This window comes from Marmota flaviventris, chromosome 1 (genome assembly GCF_047511675.1).
Source record: "Marmota flaviventris isolate mMarFla1 chromosome 1, mMarFla1.hap1, whole genome shotgun sequence".
NCBI classification, from domain to species: domain Eukaryota; kingdom Metazoa; phylum Chordata; class Mammalia; order Rodentia; family Sciuridae; genus Marmota; species Marmota flaviventris.
Genome location: NC_092498.1, coordinates 3,369,239 through 3,392,876, shown reverse-complemented (window position 1 = coordinate 3,392,876; position 23,638 = coordinate 3,369,239). Strand labels below are relative to the sequence as shown.

Sequence of the window (23,638 nt, the reverse complement as noted above, 5' to 3'; positions counted from 1 at the left end):
GAATCTCAACTTTACAAAAGTTATTGATTTTATAACTTAGTATTTTGTTGCAATTTCAAAGACTTTTAAGAGTTTTTATTTCCTACTGGTCTTTTTCAAGGTTCCACAATTGTAAACAAACTCTTGAGTGTTTTAGAACCTTATGCAGTTGTTCAATAGTTATAAATTCTTTTTCCTTTGTGCAAGAAAAACACTTAAGTCCTAGAGTTTTTTGAGTCTTATACCTGAGGAGGAAAAAATAGGATTAATTCTCTGTACAGCTAAAGAAATAAAACACATAAAATAATAGGTTGTTTCCTTTTATGTCAGCTATTGATATTAGAAATAACAGAAAAGTCTGATGTGTATCTTCAGTATGATAATGTTGAAATATTTGTTCTTTGATTGGTCTTCAGACATGACACCCAGAATTTTCTCCAGGTATTCTTTTCTGTTTGGAAACAAACTAAACCTTTTTTTCTGTGATAGAATATGAATTATACCTTGAAAAGACTCTTGAGATACCACATATTGTAAGGGGAATTCACTAACTAGTCAGGGAAATTCATTATAATGTATTTCCTGTTATGTGGCTCAGTGGTAGAGCACTTGCCCAGTATATGCAAGGCTCTAAGTTCTATCCCCAGCACTGGGGGAAAGGATGGGGAATAAATAGTTAGATAAATAAAATAGTTAGATAAATAAAATAGTTAGATATCTTCTGGTTTGCACCTTGATTGGCCAAACTAAAGCAAACATATGCCTTATGTAGTTCCCAAAAATGTTTTCATAGATTAATTCTGAGGCCTGTAGTTAAATAGCAGATGAAATTTCTAACCTTGGGCAATTCTTGTTTCTCTAGAGCTTTCTTTTGTAGCATGTACAGAATGATTAAAGCTTCTATTTCAGTAACTCAAAAATTTACTTGAGCATCACAGAGAACCAAAGACATATAATATTCTTGAAAGCTCCAATGCTTGTTATTTGCCAAGAGTAGGGAAAATGATTTAAATTTTTTAAAAAAAAAATCAGTGGTGGTCCTATATTCAAAGTTCTGAAGAGTTATTTTATTTTTCATTATCAACATCCTAAGTGCTTCTAAGGAAATGAAATGGTACCCATAAAATTCAGCTTCATTTGTATTATTAAGACATTAATTTTACACTCTTGGATCAGAGAATTTTCTAGTCACCTTTCCTTTAGCCCAAAGTTGAGCAGACTATTTAAACTCAAACATTGACATTGTAAATGTTGTGTTGAAATGTGAAATTCCATAGTTAACATTAAAAAATACACATTTTTACCAAGATTTTACTACATTTTTAGTCTTTTATAATTAGCCTAAGTCCTACATTCTCTCTCTTTTAGAATGCTTATCCATAAACCACTTCTAGAGTATGCGGGTCCACTGAGTCAGCTGAGTCAGTACTTAAAGCTTGAGTGCATATGCATCTTAATTATCCCTTTTATTCTATGAAAGTTGTATAGTATAGATAATTCTATATTAAATTCTTCTTTTTGTTTTGTTTATGCTTATTTCAGTCATATTAGTGTTTATATTCTATGATTTATAGTTTTTCTACCAGGGAAACAACTGGTAATACTTTTTCTTTCTTTCTTTTTTTAATAACCTTATTTATTTATTTATTTTTTAATGTGGTGCTGAGGATGGAACCCAGTGCCTCACACACGCTAGGCAAATGTTCTACCACTGAGCTACAATTGCAGCCCTACTTTTTCTTTCTTGATCCTTATAACATACTTTTGACCTGGAACTTGACCACTGTTGATAGTGTTGCTACTCTTCAATGCCACTATAAATTATGCACATTATGGTTAATGTACTATAGTATTTATCTTTTGATAATCACCATGGAAAATGACAAATAAATGACAAGTGAACAGTGGTTTCTACAGATTATTTGCTCTTACAGACAACTAGAGAAAACTTCGCCAAAGTCATTAAAACTGCCATCAGTCAACAGTTAAGTGTGTTTGATCTTCCTGAAACACTCAGTTCCCTAGGTCAAGTCCATAACACATGACAACTCTCTGTTTATGTGACTAGCTAGTGAGGTGCAGTAAGAGCCTGGTCACGGTATTTTCCAAATGAGTCTCAGTTTGTTAAGTGCTAAAGTAAGGGACTAGGAGCTTTGTGACAGTTTTTAAAACTAACTGCAGAACAATTATTAATCTTAACCATGGATAATATTTAAATCCAATGACTTCTTCAGAATATTGTTAATAACTAAAATATTATGAACCAAATGAATACATTTAATCGTTAAATTGACACAAAATAAAGTGTAGCATCTTTGTGAAATAACTAGTATCCCATTTTCCTCTTTAATATATTATCATTTGCTTCTTCTTCCTTTAACCTTGGTTTATTTTCTTCATTTTTATAACAAAATGGCACTGCTGTGATATCTTTGTGCTTTCAGTTAAATACAGGCAAATAGCTCTGCACAGGATACTCTGAATAGCATCTGACAGTTTGGGGTAAGGTGCAGGCCGTAAAGCTTTGATTTGATGTTTGAGATAAGTCATTCATTCATTCATTCATTCAACGAAGTTTTGAGCGCCTACTATATAACAATTATTGTTCTAGATATTAGAGATACAGTGATAAGGGAAATGGACAAAATCCCTGCTCGCAGGAGCTCATAATTTAATGGTGGAGGCCAATAATAAATAGATGCATAGATGGTAATAACTGCTGTGAAAAAGAATAAAGGGAAGTAGAGCATAATGGAGGAAGAGAGTATTTTATCGAGGAAAATTAGTAAAGGCCTCTCTGATAAAGTGATATGAATTCATATTCCTTAAAGAAGAGTGGGAGGCTAATACACAGGTAAATGGGAAAGAATGTTTAGGCAGGGGAATAGCAATTACAAAAGCCAGGGGGTGTGCTTGACAGAGGACAGGGCAGCTGGAGCAAGGAGAGTGGAGAGAGGCATGGGAGAGAAGGTCAGAGTGTATCTGAAAAACCAGATTATACTCTGACCTCTTCTCTCCTTAACTCTTCATAAGATTTGGAGTCATAGGGGACAGTTTTTAACTTTTCATTCTAAAATAACTTTAAGCTTACAGAAAATTCTAAAACTATGAGAGTTTCCATGTACCAACCACTCATTCAGCTTTCCCTAACATCAACATAGTGCATAACTATAATTATAAAACTAAGAAATTAAAATTGCTGCAGTATAAAAGTATAAACTATTTAGATTTCATTGGTTTTTCCTATAATGACGTTTTTTCTGTTCCAAGATTCATTCCCAGATCCTACATTGTACTTAGTTGTCATGTCATCTTTGGTTTCACCAGTCTCTGACAATACTTTAGTCTTTTGGTCAGTTATTTTTTAGAATGTTCCTCAGTTTGGATTTGTTTGATGTTTGTTGTGATTACATGAAGCCTGTATATTTTTGATACTACCACAAAAATGCTGTGCCCATCTTGTGCTTCATGCCTGGTTACGTGAGTCAATATGTCATTATTACAGGTAATGTTAATCTTCATTGCTTGTGATATCTGCTGGGTTTCTCAACTGTAATGTTTTCCCCTTTGTAATGAATAACTATCTTGGAGGAGGTACTTTGATACTATGCAAATAACCTTTTCTCCTTAACTTTCTTTCATCTAATATTCTTACATCCATTGTTGGATCTTGCATGCAGTAATTATTACTATGGTGTTCCAATGGTAATTTTATACTTTCCTCATTGTTTTATTTATTTATTTAGCTGTATGAGCTATATCTTCACTTCTAATCAATATCAGTATAGACTCATGACTAATTTATCCTTTTAGTTGTAACCTAATACTTTGTTTTGTTTCAGCTTTGGCATTAAGAACTTTTTGAGGTACATCCTTTTGAAGTGTACTTGCTTTTTTGAGTATTGGTACTACAAGAAGCTTCAAACCCATCTTGTATTTTTCCTACCCTAACTTTAGAATCAATCACTTCTTCATGAAATTCATATTTCTTTTATTGGAAAATACTATCTAGAAACCAAGATCTAGGTACTAGATATTCTCATTGTTACTAGGATGTCATTACTTCTAAGCCCTGTTAGTGGATAGTTTAAAAATATATCTTTGTATGCTAATCCTTCTATCTATATCTGAATCTCTCTGTATACATGTATAATTTAAAAATCCATAAATTCATTCTGAGCCCTCCAGTTCTGGTACCACAGCATTTGTTTTGCCCTGCCCTTTTTTTCTTAGTAACTTTGTTCTCCAACAGTGAAAAAGGGAGAGTCTCATGTTCAATTGCATTTTTATTTGTTTGCTCAACCATAATATACACATATATAATTTCAGAATTGCTATCCTACACCCCTGTGAAAAACAAATTCTCTAACTAGACTACATTATTTGTGTGTAGTACCTAAATTTGTATAAAACATTTTTTTGAAAGTTCATTAGACTATGTAGAAATGTGGGATGAATAAAAAGAAGAAAACAGCTTCTTATAGGAGAAGGAAATATTGTGGAGACAATAGTTATTTGGAGAAAAGGATTCCTTCAGTAAGTTTTAGCTCTCTGTAGAACTAATGAGCTCTAGTTTACAGATAGCAATAGTAAATAATAGTTAACTTTGCTGAGGGCTGAGGGCTAGAAAGTATATTAAATGCCTTGTCCCATTAACCCTTAACAGTCTTCCTGGGAATAGGTTCTGTTCTAAAATCTCCTAATTTGCCAATGTGTGACCTGATCCTTAAGAGAGGTTAGTACTTAGTACAGACAGAAAGAACTGATTCTGGAACCCTATGATACTATACTGCCAGAACACTGAATATATTTTGCTTGTTAGTGAAAAATGTTAAAGACTGTCATTCAACATTTATTATTAAGCTGTTTCTGCATGTAGAGCACTTTTGTTCAGTCGTGAAATCAACATCAGACTTCAAGGAATATGCTATCTAATTAGTGGAACATATATAAGTTTTTTTAACATTTTTTTAAGTTGTTGATGGACCTTTATTTTATTTTTTGATTATATGTGGTGCTGAGAATCTAACGCAGTGGCTCACACATGCCAGGCAAACGCTCTACCACTGAGCCACAACCCCAGCCCCTATACTTTTTTTTTAAGAGAAAAAAACACTTAAAAAATAAAATAAAATAAAACTCAAATAGGTACAAATCAGTGCCATCCAAATAGTCTAGATATCAATTGGTAGATAAGTAAAACAAGTTTAAACCTTTCTAATGTTCTTCTGGTTTGGGTGTTGTTATAAGACAGCCTGAAACTAGAGTCTGCTTGAATAACAAGAATGTTCCATAGTGTCATTTGGAGAAATTAAAGTCTGATGTGATGTCTCAAGTTCAGCTACTTAAAATAAAAATGTTAGTACTTTAAACCAGTCCTTCTCTGCACATGAATCAGCTGGGGACCTTGTTAAAGTACAGGTCTTTTTTTTTTTATCTCTTTTTTTTTTTTAATTTTTAGTTGTAGAGAAACTAAATACCTTTTTTTTTTTTTTTAATGTGGTGCTGAAGATCAAACCCTGTGCCTCACGCATGCTAGGCAAGCGCTCTACCACTGAGCCACAACCTAGCTCCCAAAATGCAGATCTTGAGTGCAGCACAAGATTCTGTGCATCAAACGTACTCTCACATGATGCCTATTCTGCTGCTCCAGAGACTACACTTTGAGTAGCAGAGCTTTTAAGACATAGAGCTAAGAATTAGACTATTAAGTGATGTCACAAGGAAAAAAAAAAGTTTTTTTTCTTTACTTTTCATAATTTTGATATTAAAGATAACAAACTTAGAAGAACAACTAGAGCAATTTAGAGATGAGCTTGAAAATAAAAATGAAGAAGTTCAGCAACTACATATGCAATTGGAAATACAAAAAAAGGAATCCACTATCCGTCTACAGGAACTTGAACAAGAAAATAAGTTATTCAAGGTAACTATTTTAGAAAATTCTTTTTTCTATAAAGAGATAATAAGTTTTGCTCCTATGTAGTTATAATAAACATTTACTAAGTCCAGATCTAAATAATACTCACTCGAAGAACACTAGCAAGCAAATAGATTTGCATGGAACTTATTTTCTGCTCATAATTAAATTTTTGAGATCTTTTATGAAAATATTTCAAGAATTATTGACCTACATTATGTCTAATTTTTTTTACTTGTACATTGTAGGAAATGTATTTTTTATAAGACTTAATTGAAACAATGTTGTGAAAAATGCTATGTCATGAATACATCCAACTATGATGGTTATTTTTGTCACTAGGATGAAATGGAGAAATTGAGATTTGCCATAAAGGATCCTGAGGCTATCTCTACTCATGACCAGCATATGCTATTTGGGAAATTTGCTCAAATAATACAGGAAAAAGAGGTAGAAATTGATCGATTAAATGAGCAAATTAGAGACTTTCATCAACAACTTAGACTTACAACAGATAACAAGGTATACTCATTTAAAATTGGTTATTATCTGAAATCTAATATAGTTAAATAGAGTAATTAGCTTTGGATGCCATCTGTTATAGACTTAATTCAGTATTTTATCTTTTCCAATAAAATGTACTAGTGTTGACATTTTCCTAATAGAGAATCAAATACTAAAAGCATAAGCCACTTATGTTTAATAGAACTTCCAGAATGATGTTCTAAATAAGATCTTTGTTTGATGTGATAAGGGAGGTGTTGGTCTATATTGAAAGTAACATAATGTGTCTGACAAGCATACAGCTTTTGTGCCTGATCATCTTTAAGTTTTTACCCTAAAATAAAACAAAATTTTAAAATATGAATACATATTTTTCTGTTTCCCTTTTTCATTAACTAATAGGATTTTGAAGAAAAAAATGAACTGATAAGGGATCTTGAAGCCCAAATAGAATGTCTGAAGAGTGATCAAGAACGTTTGAAGAAAAATAGAGAAGAAGAAACAGACAAGCTCAATGAAGTGATTGAAAAACTTCAGGAGGAATTGTCATATATTGAACAGAATAGGTTGGTGGATACCAGTTCCCACTCAGAACAAGAGGACAGCTTGAAATATCAGTTGGAAAAGGTTATAGCTGAAAAGCTGGCTTTGGAACAGCAAGTAGAAATGACTAATGAAGAAATGGCCTTCACAAAAAATATACTTAAAGAAACCAATTTTAAAATGGATCAGCTAACACAAGAATTAGTCAACTTGAAGAGAGAACATGACCATAAGGAAAAAATCCAAAGTATACCAGATGAAAGTGTTAGCATGACTATAGATGATCTCAGCAAAGACCAACCCGAACTGGAAGTAATCCATATTGAAGATGTTCTTAAACCCCCTGAGAACAAGATGTATCTCAGATCTTTTGAAGAAAGCACCAAAGTTTCCAGAAATTTGGAAACAAAACTGCTACAGCTTGAGAGCTCTGTTAGCGCAAAGGACTTAGAACTTATCCAGTGTTATAAACAAATAGAAGACATAAAAGAACAAGGCCAATCTGAAACAGAAATGCTTCAGAAGAAGATCGTAAACCTACAGAAAGTACTTGAGGAGAAAGTAGCTGCTGCTCTTGTAAGTCAAGTCCAACTTGAGGCAGTTCAGGAATATGTGAAATTCTATCAAGATAAAGGAGTAGCTTCATCAGAACTTGAAAAGGAAAATATGCAGAATTTAAATCAAATAACAGAAAACAAGATGGAGTCAGATATGTCTGCATTAACCTTGAGAATATCAGACTTAGAAAGACAAGTGATTGAAATGCATACTACTTTGATTTCAGAAAAAGAACAAGTAGAAACTGCAGAGAAAAATGCTTTGGAAAAAGAAAAGAAGCTGATAGAACTGCAGAAGTTATTGGAGGACAGTAAGAAAAAACTAGAAGGAAAAGAAAGGAAAAGAAGCCCTCGTGGAGATTTTGTTCTCAAGGTTAGTTTTATATTTGAGTTTTTCACATAAATACCCTAAGAAACTCTTTTTTTTTTTCCTTTGCTTATTAAGCTGATTGGTAATTTACTAAGTCAAACAGTTCTGCTGACACCTACCAATTTATACATAATGGGATTTTATTAAAAAAAAAAATCATATTGTTCTTAAAGAACTTTAGACAAACTAAAGAGTTTGTTTGAGCAAAAAGTGCTACATGCATTGTGCAACACTCAGAACCAGAAGAGATTCAAACAGTTTCACTGTGCAACAGTGGGTGGTATTTAGAGGCAGAACTCACAAATAAAATTCAGAAATTGCTTGATTGGTCATGGCTAGACCTTGTTTGGATGTGATTTGATTGGTTGATTGCCTATGATTGGCTGAAACATAGTTGCCTACTATCATTGGCTGAGACTTAGTAGTTGATTATACTCTGTTCATTTGTTTTCCTACCAAGTTATATTGCAGTTTCTTACACAGAAACTCAAGGTATAGAGACCAGATTAAATTTAACACTATAGGGTCATTTTATTATCACTAGAATAATGGGCCCAAATTATATTTTGTGATATTCAAACATCTTTATTCAATCAGGGTTGTCATTAATTAGAACAGTTCAAATAAATATGGAAACATTAAATTTAGCAAATGTCCTCTAGAATTTCTGTGAATATTTTCTCCCTTAATGTACCTCTACTAAGTATGTTATGTCATCATCTCTTTTAAGTATCATAGTGCACCCCATAATCATCACCACCACAGTAATGTATATTCATAAGTATTCTATACATTCTAATCTTGCACCAAAGACAGTTTATTAATAGTAATAGATGATTTTTAATTAATTCCAGCACAATTTTTTTTTGGTTGGGGGAGAGCTTCATAAAATGGTCATACCACACTTTTGCAAAAATAATTTTGGCATAAAATCTGTGAAAGTTATGTAGGTGAAATACAATTATAAAAATATCAAAACATATTCAGATTAAATTAACATATGAGTAACAAGTTATTAGCTTGGCAAATTTTATGCCTCATAATAGATTTTATTCTTCTTAGGAAAAATTTGTAACTGACCTAAGTCTACTTACATAAAGATCAGAAATTGCAGTTATTTCTTAGTGTATGACAGACATGACAAAGACTTTTTTCCTTCAAGTTCCCTCACTTAATAAACTTACAATTTCAAGTACCAGAAGTTCAGTCTTATCTGCCCCAGAAAATTAATTGATACATTGGGATTTTATGTCTACTTAATTTATATTGGCAAAGGATAATAATTTCATTCACTATACTTTTTCTTCCTAGCTCATTGGAATTGCATATTTCTGTAGGTAATAATTATTAAAATATTAATATAACTTTTTAGGTATAACTTATAATAATTATCTTTGAGCTCATATCTTTTGAGGAAAGTAATATAAATATGAAACTTTTGAGTGGCACAAAGAATATTTTTATCAATAATTTATAAATGTTATATATATTAATGGTATGATTTGTCTTTCATTCCCAGAAAATCTTTCTTATTTCCTTAAGAATACAAAATGATGGTTCTTAAAATGTTTCACTGTTTGTTGAAAGAGCATTTATCACTAAAACCCCTAGGCAGTCAGTCTTGGAAAAGCTTCATTAGAATGTGTAAATGCTTTGAACTTAGCTTTTTTTTTTTTTAAATGATGTATTTCTTATGTTTTCTACTGTATCCAGACAACTACTGAGTTAATAAATGCCAGTGGAGAAAGTGGATTTTTTGAAGAACTTGAGACTCTTAGAATCGAGTTAGTGGCTACCAAAGAAGAACTTGCCACTTTCAAAGAAAGGACAGAAAAACTTCAAAAAGAGCTTTTGGTAAGACAAGTAACATAACTCCTAATTCATTCATTTCTACCCATCTTAATTCCCTTTCAAAATGTCTTATAGAAACAAGTCCAGAGCCATAACTTAAAAACTAAATTTATAAGTCTTTTTGAAAAATTCCATTGTTATAAATCTATTCACCATCTCCTTGCTTGTTTTGCTAGGAATCTTTATATTAGAAGAATGCTTTTAATCTCTAGTCTTTTAGCAAAGGAAGTGAAAAACTGCTGTTAAAGAGAACTTAAATCCCCTGAGAAACAAAAGTAAAGGCTAATAAAATTATTTCAATTTTGTAGTAACCTGTGACCATACATACATGCGAAAGTATATATGTATTACAATTTCCAAAGTGTTTTTCCTATTATTCTGAGGCAAGTGAACATATAAATGAAATTATACTCTTTCCCTCTCCTCTGTAAGTTCTTAATTTGATGTGCAAGATTTTCAACTTAATTCATCTGTGTTTTAGGTAAAAGAGACAAATATGGCATCTCTTCAGGGAGATTTAAGCCAAGTTAAGAATCAACTTGGTGAGGAAAAAAAGAAATTATCCCACTTCTTAATAAAAGAGGATAAGTCTGAAGTACTAACAAACAGAAACATCTGCTTAGAGCCACTTCCTATTGAAGTAGGTAAAAACACTGCATCCCAAACGGACCAAATACTCAAGGTCAACATGAGCAACCAGACTCCACAAATTCTTGTTAAAAATGCAGGAATTCAAATTGATGTACAGACTAGCTGTTCCTCAGAAAAAGTCTCTGAAATAATTAGGCAATTTACTGAAAGAATTGAACGCATACAAGAACTTCATGCCGCTGAAATTTTGGATATGGAATCCAGACATATTTCAGAAACTGAAACTTTAAAGAGGGAACATTATGTTGCTGTTGAGTTACTGACAGAGGAGTGTGGTACATTGAAGGCAGTGATACAGTGTCTGAGACCTTTTAAAGAGGTATTTATTTTGTTGTTGTCATGTGGGGGGAGTTTCCACTGTTGTCAACAATCTGTTTTTAAGCAAAAATTTTAAAAGAAATTTGGGAAATATCTCTTCTTTATACTATTAGAATTTAAGTCTCCCATTGTATTAGATAATAGAGTTCTTATGTAAATTTGCAACTTGTTATGGTTCCTTAAATAATAACTATCTCTTCTTACTATGGTAATATCCATAAGGAAAAAATTGTTATAAATCATAAGATAGTTTCATTTCAAGTATGCTTAGATTGAGTTTTTTCTTTTTCTTTCCTTTTTCTTTTTACAGCATTATAAAAGCAAAATAGTTCATTGGGTTCTGTTTTTATTAAAACAAAAATATTTATGTATGTTGTTTCTTTTTTCTAATTAGGGATCCTTGATTCCTGAAATAACGTATTCTAATGCTTACCAAACTAGAGGAATATATTCTAGTGGTAAGTTATATAAAATTCTGGAATGTTTATAGTATTTGATTAAAACATGTTATTTTTGTTTGGAGAGGGTATGTTTTTTATTTTTGTTTGTTTGTTTAACAACAAATGATTGTTTTCTTTATTTTAGATTCTGGATCAGACTGGAGTCAGGGAGTTTATCTTACGCAAAATCAGGGATTTGACAGAGCATCAGAAGGACGAGGAGAAGAAGGTGAAAATTTAACAGAATCATTTCCAAAGAAAATAAAGGTACTAAAAGATAAATGTTACTGAAACATAATATATTTTAGTAAACTTAGCCAGTATAATTTCTATGTTGAACATAGTAGTTTATTTAAAGTTATATACTGGATCTCTGAAAAAACTGTATAGCAAGAAAGATCGAAGGAAGGGGGAGAGAGAGGGAGAAAATATTCTGCCCTCCACTCCCTCCTTTCTTCCAGGATTAGTGACCAGATCTTTTTGTCAATTCTCTGTTAACTAGATACTGAGGAAAAAGGATGTTGGAAGTACCATCCCTGGTTGCTCAAACAATGTCTAGTACAGTCCACCCCATCAAATAGAAGCAAAGGGTAGCACTCACCTCATGCTTCAAATGAAAACAGGCTAAAATAAATGACTTAAAAGAAAAAAAAAATCCATGAGAATCTATTTCATTTTATTTCCATATTCCACAAATAATAAAATACAATATATTAAATAATTATGTTATGAAGATTTAAAAAAATAATTTTTATTACTGGTGTTTTTGTTTGCCAAAATTATAAAAGCAGTCTCAAGGAATGGAAGTTTTTCCCACAGTATTTCTTTTGGTCAAATCAATGGCTAATCATTAAATCTAGGAAGAGTACATTAGCTAAACTGAAGGAACTTAGAGATGAAAGCTATGGAAATCATAGACCATCTATTGCAATTGACTTAGCTCTCCACAGGAAGAAGGCATTTAGTAAAGGTGCCTGGAATTTCTTTTCTGCGGTTGCTTTTCTAAATCTATTTTGCTTCATAACGCTATATTGCTTAATATTTATTTGTCTTTGTAGCTCTCATTTTTTCAGTATTTGGAGAAGTTGTCATAACTTTGGCTTTTGGATTTGGGTTTCTAGGGATTACTGAGAGCTGTTCATAATGAGGGCATGCAGGTGCTTTCTCTCACTGAGTCACCATGTGGTGATAGAGAAGATCATTCTATTCAACAGGTTTCAGAATTTTGGCTAAAAGAGAGAAGAGCTTACCTTAATATCATCTCATCTCTTAAGGATTTAATTACCAAAATACAAGTGCAAAGGGAATCTGAGGTACCCAAAGAATATTATATTCTATGTAGCATTGTTATTTTTAATGACAATAATGAACTTTGTAAATTAAATTCTTTTTTATATGAATTTTCACATAAATTATTGTATGTATTTTCAGACTCAAAAATACATACGTTCTTTTAAATACCTATTTTGGTTAGTAGAATGTTTTTAAAACATGCTTATTTGAAACCTAACTTTTGTTATTCGTACTCTGCTAGGTTTATGATAATTCTCAATCTCATGAGAGCCTCCCGGACTGGCGAGGGGAATTTCTACTTGCTCTCCAACATGTTTTCTTAAAGGAGCACAATGTTTTGCTAGCTGCATTTCAGACTGAACTGACAGCTCTAGGCACTAAAGATGCAGTTGGATTATTAAAGTGTTTGGAACAGCGAATACAAGAACAGGTATCAAAACAAAATTTTATTTTAAAGAATACTATTTTTAATAGTAATAAGAAAATCAGTTGCTGATTTGTTTTAGAGTCTTAATTTAAGTATGAAGATTAGCATTTTTAACAGGGGTCACTAAGAGTATTTAGGAGAAGAACATTACCTTTTGTCTTATATTAGAAAGTAAGAAAAACTTAAAATTAATGAGATAGTCCTCAAACTTGGAAAGTTAGAAAGAGGAGTAAAACCTAAAGAAAAGAGAAGGAATAAGATACAGTCACTTCTCATTATTTGCAGTAGTTATATTTCCCACAGTAAATACAGGAATAGGTTACTGCAAGCCTCAATCACAATATTTTCATCAACCAGTCAATACATGATCTTATTTTCTGTGTGGTTCTGTTTAAAGAAATCTTATATGGGGAGGGGAGAAGAGATGTATCTCAGTGGTAGAATGCTTGCGTAGCATACTCTTGGCCCTGGGCTCAGTACTCAGTGCCATTAAAAAAAGAAAAAAGATACCTTCTGTGTTGTATATTATTCATTAATGTTTAATGCGGCCAAGAGCAATCATACAGAAGCTTATCTAACACACTTTTCTCCTTAAAGCATGTCACAGATTTCTTGCACTTAGGAACACCAAGCCCTTCACTTGTGGGCCATTTAAAACCACGAAATCACAAATAAAAAGCACAATATGGAAAAACAAGTTACTAAACAGGACATTTGTGTACAATATGAGAGCTAAAATACAAACGTAGAGTATGCCCTTGTTTAACTCAGCCAGGAACATGTGCATGAGGAAATTTAAATTTTTTACTACTCTAACTATGTCTGACAAAGCAATACAAGTATTGATTTGAGGGTTACAAAAACTTTTTATCAAGTAGAAAAATCTGAAAACACAGGATCCATTAATAATGAGGATTAACTACAATAAAGTAAAAAACATTAATGAAATGTATAACCAGTACAATATAGAGGATAAAACATTAAAAATTGGTTCCTTGAAAATGCTAAATAAGAAAATCTTTTCTGGACAATTCATTATGATTTTTAAATGTTATAAATGAAGATGAGATCATAATTAAACATGTAACAAATAAAATAACAAAATATTATAAATTATTTTATTTATACAAATAAAAAAATTGAGGTGAAATTTTTTTAAAAAATCACTTATCAAAATTCATGCTGGAAGAAATAGAATACCTGAAAAGACCTACAACAGAATCAAATCAGTAGGGCTGGGGTTGCAACTCAGTGTACAGTGCTGGGTTAGATCCTTAGCACCACATATAAATAAATTAATTAATTAAAGGTTTTGTGTCCAACTACAACTAAAACAAAAAAAATTTTTTTAATCTTCTCACAATACTTAGTACCCAGGACTTGGTTTTTTAAATACGTTATCCATTAAAAAGAATTAGGAATCCTTTTGAATCTGATGATTCCAAGAATAGAGTAGGAAGACAATAAGGTAAACCTGGAATCCCTCATTTTGCCAGCATGTAAAGAATTATTCAAAGAAATAAGGGAATATGTCAGAAGGTCACAGAAGCCTGTTGAAGGTTCCCTCACTGGCCAAAGTTAGAAAATTAAAAGATCAAACAAAATGAAAGTGACAGATTTTAAAGTTAAGAGTAAAATAAGAATTCATGAGCTCATGTAGATGGATATATATTATCACAGTTGAATGCCAGCTATTAAATGTAGAAGGAACGAAGGAATTATAAGATCATACTTTATTCAACAATATAGTAATGATCAATTCAGCAATAATCAACAGTGGATGCTAAAACTAATGTGAAAAAGTTGATAAGAAAAGTAAAATCCCTAAAAGATCATTTTTAACTACAAAAGGAAAAACAGTAACTTTACACTGGAGAAACCTTGCAAACCCCACCCAAATGATCAGAATCAATATTACCAGTAATGGGGAAAAAAAGACATCGAGTACTTCCTAATACAAAGGAATTAATTTGTTGTACTTCTATGAAATGCATAATCAGAATCCACTTGGGAAAATATGAGACCAAAACCAACTGAGGCCACCATGCATCTATTAGACTGGGCAAAATAAAAAATAGTGACACCACCAAATGCTGGTAAAGAGGGAGAGAAACTTCATGTCACATACATTGCTGGTAGGCAGTGTAAAGCAGGACTGCTACTCTGGAAACTAAATCTGGCAGTGTCTTGTAAAGGTAAACGTACATCTGTTACACAGCCTAGCAGTCACACGTGTAGATATTTAATCAACAGAAATGAAAACTGGTGTCTATTTATGAACCTATTTATGAGTGTTCACAGTAATTTTCTTTGTAATAACCAAATACTTGAAACAACCCAGATGTCCTCCAGTAAGTGAATAGATGGAGAAACTGTGATATATTCATACAATGAAATACTATTCAACAATTAAAAAAGGAACAATCAATACCCTAAACTTCCTGTGTGTTATGTAACTTCTAAAAATGACAAAATTATAGTGATAGAGAACACATCAGTAGTTGCCAGAGGTTAGAGTTAGGGAGAAGAGGGTAGGACTACAGAGTAGTCTCTGTGGTGATTGAAATAATTTTTACCCTTATTTTGGTACATATATATGAACCTGTTCAAGTGATGAAATTTCATAGTACTGTATGCCAAGAGAAAAAATGAGTACATGTAAACAAATGAAATTTTATTAAAGCCTGTAGTTTAAATAGAATTTTATCCATGTCAGTTTCTTAGTTTTGATAATGTGCTCTGATTATATAAGCTATTATTGGGGAAAGCTGGCTGAACCCCTCAAGTACTTTGACTTACATTAGTCCAAAAAAGTTTTTTTAAATTAATGTACATGCAACAAAATAACCTGTCTGTACTCTTCAAAAAATTTCAGATCACGAAAGACAAAGGAATACTTATGAATCACTTTTTTTTTCTTAAAGAACTTTTGGCAAAATTTGAAAAAACTCTCTATACCAGATAATATTATGATAAGTTAATTACTCTTTTGATCATTATACTGCAGTTATGTAAAAGAATGCTCTTATTTTTAGGAAGTACACTACAGTATTTAGAGGTAAAGAAGCATCTATCTGCAAGAAATCCTCCCACATTTTAGACAAAAATAATGAAATTTTTAAAAGAAAAAAACTTTAGCATGTGTAGTTCATTTATTCTTCAGACTTCTGGTTGTTAATTTTATTATCTTTACAACTCTCTTCACTTGATTTTTTCTTTTCCTTTGTTACAAAAAGGGTATTGAATATCGAGCAGCTATGGAATATCTCCAAAAAATAGACAGAAGAAGCTTATTATCTGAAATTGAAGTACTACGTGCTCAAATTAATGACAAGAAAATGACCTTGAAAAGAGAACAAGAAAATGATAAACCAAACCTAGGTATGTTACAAAACAGACTCATATAATTACACAAATGGGTGAAAATATTTCACTTTACATTATTATTACTCAGTTAAAACATTTCCTTTTAGTGGTATTGATTTCTCATTTTCATAACATTAATTATATTAATTACTGTAGTGGCTAGAGGATTGTCAAATTGATTTTAAACAACTGTATCTAATTTTAAATACAGTAGCCTTACCTTGACCAAGTTAAACAAATTAATTTCATGGTCTCTTTTTTTGTTTGTTTGTTTTGATTAGTTATACATGACAGTAGAATGCATTTACGCACTTTGATATATCATGAATAGATGGGATATAATGTCTCATTTTTCTGAGTATACATGTTGAAGAATCATATTGGTCATGTAGTCACATATATACATACAGTAATAATATCTGTTTCATTCTACTATCTTTCCTATCCCTACATTCCCTCCCCTCTTCTCCCATCACTTCCCTCTACCTAATCTAAGGTAACCCTATTCTTCCCTACTACCCCCCACCTTATTGTGAATTAGCATTCACAAATTAGAGAAAACATTTGGCCTTTAGTTTTATGGGATTGGCTTATTTTGCTTACCATGATATTCTCCTACTCCAATCATTTTCTGGCAAATGCCGTAATTTCACTCTCCTTTAAAGCTCTGAGTAATATTCCATTGAGTATATATACCACATTTTCTTTATCCATTCATCTGTTGATTGACACCTACGTTGGTTCCATTGATAAGCTATTGTGAATTGAACTGCTATAAACATTGATACAGCTGCATCACTATAGTATGCTGATTTTAAGTCCTTTGGGTATATAAACCAAGGAATGGGATAGCTGGGTCAAAGGGTGGTTCCATTCCCAGTTTTCTGAGGAAATCTCCAAACTGCTTTCCATAGTGGTTGCACCAATTTGCAGTCCCTCCAGCAATGTATGAGTATGCCTTTTCCACCACATCCTCACCAACATTTGTTGTTGCCTATTCTTGATGATTGATTGCCATTCTGACAGGAGTGAGATGAAATCTTAGAATAGTTTTGATTTGCATTTCTCTAATTGCTAGAGATGTTGAACTCTCTTAAAGCTGTACATTAAGAAAGGTGTTTTACATACTAGAGGATAACTACCTAAAGGAAAAGGAAATCCATAATGAAAGTAGCCATTTCTTTTTTAATCCCTCTTTTTAAAAATTTAACAACATACAGAAAAGTGAACAGTTCAACTCTTCAGTATGACATTTTTTTTAAATTTTTTTAATATTTATTTTTTAGTTGTTGTTGGACTTAATACCTTTTTTTAAAAAAATTTATTTATTTTTATGTGGTGCTGAGGATTGAACCCAGGGCCTCACACATGATAGGCGAGCACTCTACTGCTGAGACATAACTCCAGCCCCAGTATGACATTATTATATGAATGTCTATGGAGGAGACATTGCTTGTGTTAAGAAGTAGAACATTCTGAAGCCCCCTCTTTAGCAACTTAGAGGTTATCCTGATTTTTCTTTAGTTTTATTACTAATTTATATATTCCAAAATCATATATGTTTAAAGTTTTTCTATTTTTGAACTTTATCTGTATATTTTATGTCTTGCTTCTGTCACCTTCCTGAATTATCCCAACTTACTGCATTTATCTATAGTTCATTTTTGTTACCATGCAGAATTCTCTTGTTTGGATATTCTACAACTTATATTTCATTCTGTGGTTGATTAGATTTGGATTGTTTCTGCTTTTTAGCTATTAGAGTCATTGCTGTTGTGGACACTGTTGCAAAGTGTTTCTGATGCAATTGTACTTATGTCTTTCTAGGAGTGAAATTGCTGGGTCATAGAATTCATATCTTTAAATTTATTAGAGAACACCAAACGATTTTAAAAGAGTAGTTTTGTTAGGGGCTGCGGTTGTGGCTCACAGGTAGAGTACTCACCTAGCACATTGGAGGCCCTGGGTTTGATCCTCAGCACCACATAAAAATAAATAAAATAAAGATATTGTGTCCAACTACAACTAAAAAATAAATCTTTTTAAAAAAATGTAGTTTTGTCAATTTGTGCATGCACTAGCAGTATATGAGAGTTGTGTTATATACAACTTTGCCAACTTTCCAGTATTGTTAGACCTTTGCTGCCAATCCGTTTGGCGTGCAGTACATAATTGTAGTTTTAATTGATTTTAATTATTCAAGTGGCTTAGTGCTTTTTCATGTGATTATCAACTATTTGGATTATTGTTTTTGTGATATGCTTGCTTGGATCTTTTCCCCACTTTCTGATAAAAGTCTATTTAATTTAACTGTAAATGGAAATCATTATTAAATTCTCATCTATTGAGGACACATGCATCTTTAGTAACTGTTTCATGTAGTGATGATAGAAACACCTGTGCTTTTGCAGACTTTAAAATCACCACACAAGCTCAAAATTTGTCATTGAAAAGCTGAATCATGTTAAAATTCTTCAGAGAAAACAGGTATAATAAGTTAAACATATCCCTGTAGACAAAGGCTTAATTGAAAAGTTTTAGAGGTAATTAATATTGTTTATATAGAATGCTATTGAAGTCTTAATGAGTATCTCTGTAGATTCATGTTTATATGTGTAAATTATTAACCTCTACCCCTAAGAAATAGTTTTAAAAGCTAAATTAACATGATTATCATCTAAAGTCAATGTTATGTCCTTCTTGTAATATCATTCTTACTAATTGTAATGTCTGTTGATGAACTTTGCTAGAATTTTAAGTAAAAACTTTTCTTATTAAATATGTAATGTTACATATTTATGGTGGAATAGAAAAAACAAGAGAGTAAAAATCACATCTTGAGTCTCATAAATCCTAAAATAATGACTATTTAACACCCAAGTAAATATGTCTACAGACCTTTTCAATGTCCATATGTACATAAGTATATTTTCTGTCATAAAAACAGGATCCTGATGCATATTTTGTAACCTGTTTTTACTTAACATGTATAAGATTTTAGTTCGGGGACGGAACTCAACCACTGAGCCCTCTTTTATATTTTATGTAAAGACAGAGTCTCACTGAGTTGCTTAGCACCTCACCATTCCTGAGGCTGGCTTTGAACTCATGATCCTCCTGCGCCACTAGGATTACAGGCTTGACCACCACACCTGGCCGAGATTTAAATTCTTGAGTTTGTTTTCATTGTAACAAATGTGTATTATGGAGGGTTTGGTTCGTTTTTATTGAAAAAAACAAGATCTCAACTGGAGTTTGGACTTCTATTTCTGGAACAATTATAAAAGTAAAGTTCCTAAGGACTGTCTGCAAAGAGAGGTTGAACAAAAGAAGCAAACAGTGCCAACCATTATAGTCATAAATACATGAATAACTCCTACAAGTACTATGTGTGATTTTCAAAAGTTCTTGGAGGGCTGGAGTTGTGGCTAACTGTGTGAGGCACTGGGTTCAATCCCCAGCACCACATAAAAATAAATAAATAAATGTATTGTGTCCATCTACAACTAAAATTAATAAATAAAGAATTTTTTTTATTTTTTTTATATTTTTTAGTTTTAGGTGGACACATTATCTTTGTTTTTACATTTATGTGAAGCTGAGGATAAAACCCAGTGCCTCATGCATGCTAGGCAAGCGCTCTACCACTGAGCCACAACCCCAGCCCCTGTTGTTAAACTTTTATCATTTTCATAAATACTTCTGAAATCTTGGCCACTACCACTATGAGGAAAACATGCATAAAGTTTATTTGTATTAAACTTTGGGGACTGTAATCCTTTCATGATTGCTTTGCAGTTATCTCCTATGTTACAAATCAGTTCTTATCAATAAAATATTTATAAACCAAATAGGAGTTACTAGGTTAAATTATAAATATTGATCATTTTTTCTTTAGAACTTTTGGAATATACTATGCAGCAGAAGCAGTCTCAAATTCTGGAGATGCAAGTGGAGCTCAGCAGTATGAAAGACAAAGCAAGTGAACTTCAAGAACACCTGAGTTCAGAAAAAATGGTAGTTGCTGAACTAAAAAATGAAATTGCACAAACGGAATTGGAACTTGAAACAACACTCAAGGCACAGCATAAGCATCTAAAGGAACTAGAAGCATTCAGGTATACCACACTTCCTAATTATAAATGTGTATTAGTGAAGGAATTGGAGTACTTTTGTCATAAATATTATGCAGATATTATAAAAATAAAATACATGTTGTTTAAGTAGCATGTGATTTTGTTATTTATGGGAAAAAACTACAGTAGAGGGTGAAAATCCCCAATTTTTCCAAATTATAAGTTTAAGATTGTTTTGGCCCAATCTGTATTGTGGCCCTCAGTTCTATTTGAGACTTGTATAAGATATACTTGTGATCTTTGTTTTACCTCCAGCCAATATGAACTTAACCTTTATGATCTCAATGTGTTTCAGAATTTAGTTAGCTAAAATACACAGTATTTGAAGATATAACGCTTATGAAAAGGATATATTTGTTGGTATAAATACTAAGGTATTTCGTTTGTAAAAATGCATGACAATTCCCATGTTCAGTAAAAGACAAGGGAAATGTTTTGTTAATATTCTTTTCTAGAAACAGATTGGATAATTGTTACAGTGGTAAATAATGGTAGTTGTACTACTAGGAACAGGTAATTTGAAATAAACCACAGTTAATCCTTAATCTCTAAATAGTTTATATTTTTCTATTAGGTAGTTTATAATGTGCCTCAGCCCTTTAGTGAAAATGTTGCCTGTTTCTTTCAATACATAGAATAGTTTTATGAAAGTTCATTTAATCATTTTATTTAGATTCAAAGTAAAAGACAAGACAGATGAACTACATTTGCTTAATGATACACTAGCAAGTGAACAGAAAAAATCAAGAGAGCTCCAGTGGGCCTTAGAGAAGGAAAAAGCCAAATTGGGACGCAGTGAAGAGAGAGATAAAGAACAACTTGAGGTATTCTCTTTGCCCTTCTATTTTTTGAAAATCTAAACTCTTGAGATTTTTCTCTAAAATGTCAACCTTAATCGCTGGGATTGTGGCTCAGTGGTAGAGCGCTTGCCTAGCACGTGTGGGGCACTGGGTTCAAACCTCAGCACCACGTAAAAATAAATAAATAAAATAAAGGTATTGTGTCCCTCTACAACTAAAAAAATGTTTTTTAAAAAATGACAACCTTAGACTCTTGTATGTGTTGAATATTGTTGTAGTGTTATCTAAACTGAATTATGAGGAAATGTTAATGGTACGATAAATTTTTGTTACATCCAAGGAATCAGACAGATTGCTCTGCTGCACCATATTTTGGGGATATGAACACATTTTGATAAATAGGGCAGTTGTGTCGGTTTAATACTAAAGTAGTTTTTTGGTTCCTGTTTCCTCTTAAAGAAGGATAAAAAGAATACTTTCCTGGTACCAGGAGCCCTTCTGTTACACTTCAAGAATATTTAAAATGAACATTGGGGGCTGGAGCTGGGGCTGGGGCTCATGTGGTAGAGTGCTCACCTAGCATGCGTGAGGCACTGGATTCGATCATCAGCACCACATAAAAAAAAATAAAACAAAGGTATTGTGTCCACCTATAAATATATATAAATATATTTTTAAAAAACTAAAAAAAGAACATTAGGCTTTCTCAGAAACTTATTCATACAGAAGTACTTAACAATAAAAAAACACTATTAATATAGTGAAACTGTGAAGCAAAAACACATTTGGAGAAATGTTCCCTGCTTCATATTTAACTATGTAAGATTAATATTTAAGATTAAAAGTGTTATTATTTTACCAAGTTTTTTTGGGGGGAAGGAGGGGTGCATTGTAACAACAATAGTGAGATTCATTATGCCACATTTATACATGAACATAACATAATTTGATCAGTCTTATTCCCCAGGAGCTCCCCTTTCATCCGCCTCTTCTCCTCTGATTCCCTTCCTCTACTGGTCTGCCTTCTTTTATTTATTTTTTATTTAGTACATTATAATTGCATGTAAAAGTGAGATTCATTGTGTTATATATATACATGAACAGAGCATAATTGATTAGATTTCATTCCCCAGTACTTCTCTATGGCCTCCCTTTCTCTCTCTATCTTGATGCCTTTCTTCTACTGGTCTTCTTTCTGTTTTCATGAGATTCCTTCCCCCCTGCCCCCTCTCCTCCTGTCTCTCTAGCTTCCACAAATGAGAGAAAATTTAATAAACTGAACAAAAGTTGTATTTTCTGTTACCAAATACTACCAATTTAATATTAATAAAGGTGTAATCATGTATTTACAAAGCTTTTTTTGGGGGGGAGTGGGGGATGCTGGGGATCGAACCCTGAGCCTTGTATATGCAAGGCAAGTATTCCACAACTGAGCTACATTCCCAGCCACTACAAAACATTTTTAATGAAGTTATTTGATTTTTAAGTTTTTAAGTTATTTGATTTTTCTCTCACAAGGACTTGAAATTTTCACTTGAGGATCAAAAACAGAGAAATATTCAACTAAACCTATTTTTGGAAGAACAGAGACAACTACTAAATGAATCACAGCAGAAAACAGAATCACAGAGAATGCTATATGATGCCCAATTATCAGAAGTACAAGGCCGAAACTTGGAGCTTCAAGTACTTCTTGAGTCTGAAAAACTTCGTATTCAAGAAATGAGTAGTATTCTAGATAAGGAACGGCAGTTCCATGCACAGCTACATAGCAGTGACAGTAGTGGGCAGCTTCGGTCATCATTACCCTCAGATGACCTACTTATAGAGCTACAGAAACAGCTGGAGGAAAAACACCGTCGTATAGTAGAGTTGTTAAATGAAACTGAAAAATACAAACTGGATTCTTTGCAAATGAGACAGCAAATGGAAAAAGATAGACAGGTTCACAGGAAGACGTTGCAGACAGAACAGGAGGCCAATACTGAGGGGCAGAAAAAAATGCGTGAGCTCCAGTCCAAAGTTGAAGATCTTCAGCGCCAGCTGGAGGAGAAGAGGCAACAAGTTTATAAGTTAGACCTTGAAGGAAAGCGATTGCAGGGAATTATGCTGGAATTCCAGACACAAGAACTAGAACGAGAAGAAAAACGAAGTAGACGAATTCTATATCAGAATCTTAATGAGGTAAATTGACACTTTGTTTCTTTTTAAATATATTTTAAGTTATTTGAGCAAGTTACTTGCCCCTTGAGCACAAACGTTTGATATTGATTAAAGTATTTAAATAGTTAAGTGAAAATTATTCAAAATTAATTCTATAAACCTTATTTGGAATATAAACAATAATTGTGCTCCCTCTTAAGAAAGAATATGAAGGGGGGAGGGGGGAGGACGGGAAAGGCAGCAGAGCACAACAGACACTAGTATGGCAATTTGTAAATCAATGGATGTGTAACTGATGTGATTCTGCAATCTGGGTATGG

General features: G+C 32.4%; 1 protein-coding gene across 1 annotated transcript; it reads left to right on the top strand.

Annotated features, from left to right (window-relative positions):
• The first annotated feature begins 5,557 nt into the window (after positions 1–5,557).
• LOC139702871 (A-kinase anchor protein 9-like) lies at positions 5,558–23,348 on the top strand. Its single transcript, XM_071605372.1, has 14 exons — positions 5,558–5,598; positions 5,716–5,905; positions 6,242–6,421; positions 6,806–7,876; positions 9,587–9,727; positions 10,206–10,694; positions 11,088–11,151; positions 11,279–11,400; positions 12,255–12,446; positions 12,668–12,856; positions 16,090–16,234; positions 20,118–20,337; positions 21,029–21,179; positions 22,674–23,348. Exons 1-14 carry the CDS (start codon positions 5,558–5,560, stop codon positions 23,346–23,348), a joined length of 3,870 nt encoding a protein of 1,289 aa, XP_071461473.1.
• The last annotated feature ends 290 nt before the right edge of the window (positions 23,349–23,638 follow it).

Excerpts from the sequence above, each read along its gene's own strand:
- LOC139702871 (XM_071605372.1), top strand. The coding sequence starts at position 5,558 with ATGCAGATCTTGAGTGCAGCACAAGATTCTGTGCATCAAAC. Across the intron at positions 6,422-6,805 it reads GACTTACAACAGATAACAAG|GATTTTGAAGAAAAAAATGA; the intron begins GTATACTCATTT and ends ATTAACTAATAG. Across the intron at positions 16,235-20,117 it reads AAATGATAAACCAAACCTAG|AACTTTTGGAATATACTATG; the intron begins GTATGTTACAAA and ends TTTTTTCTTTAG.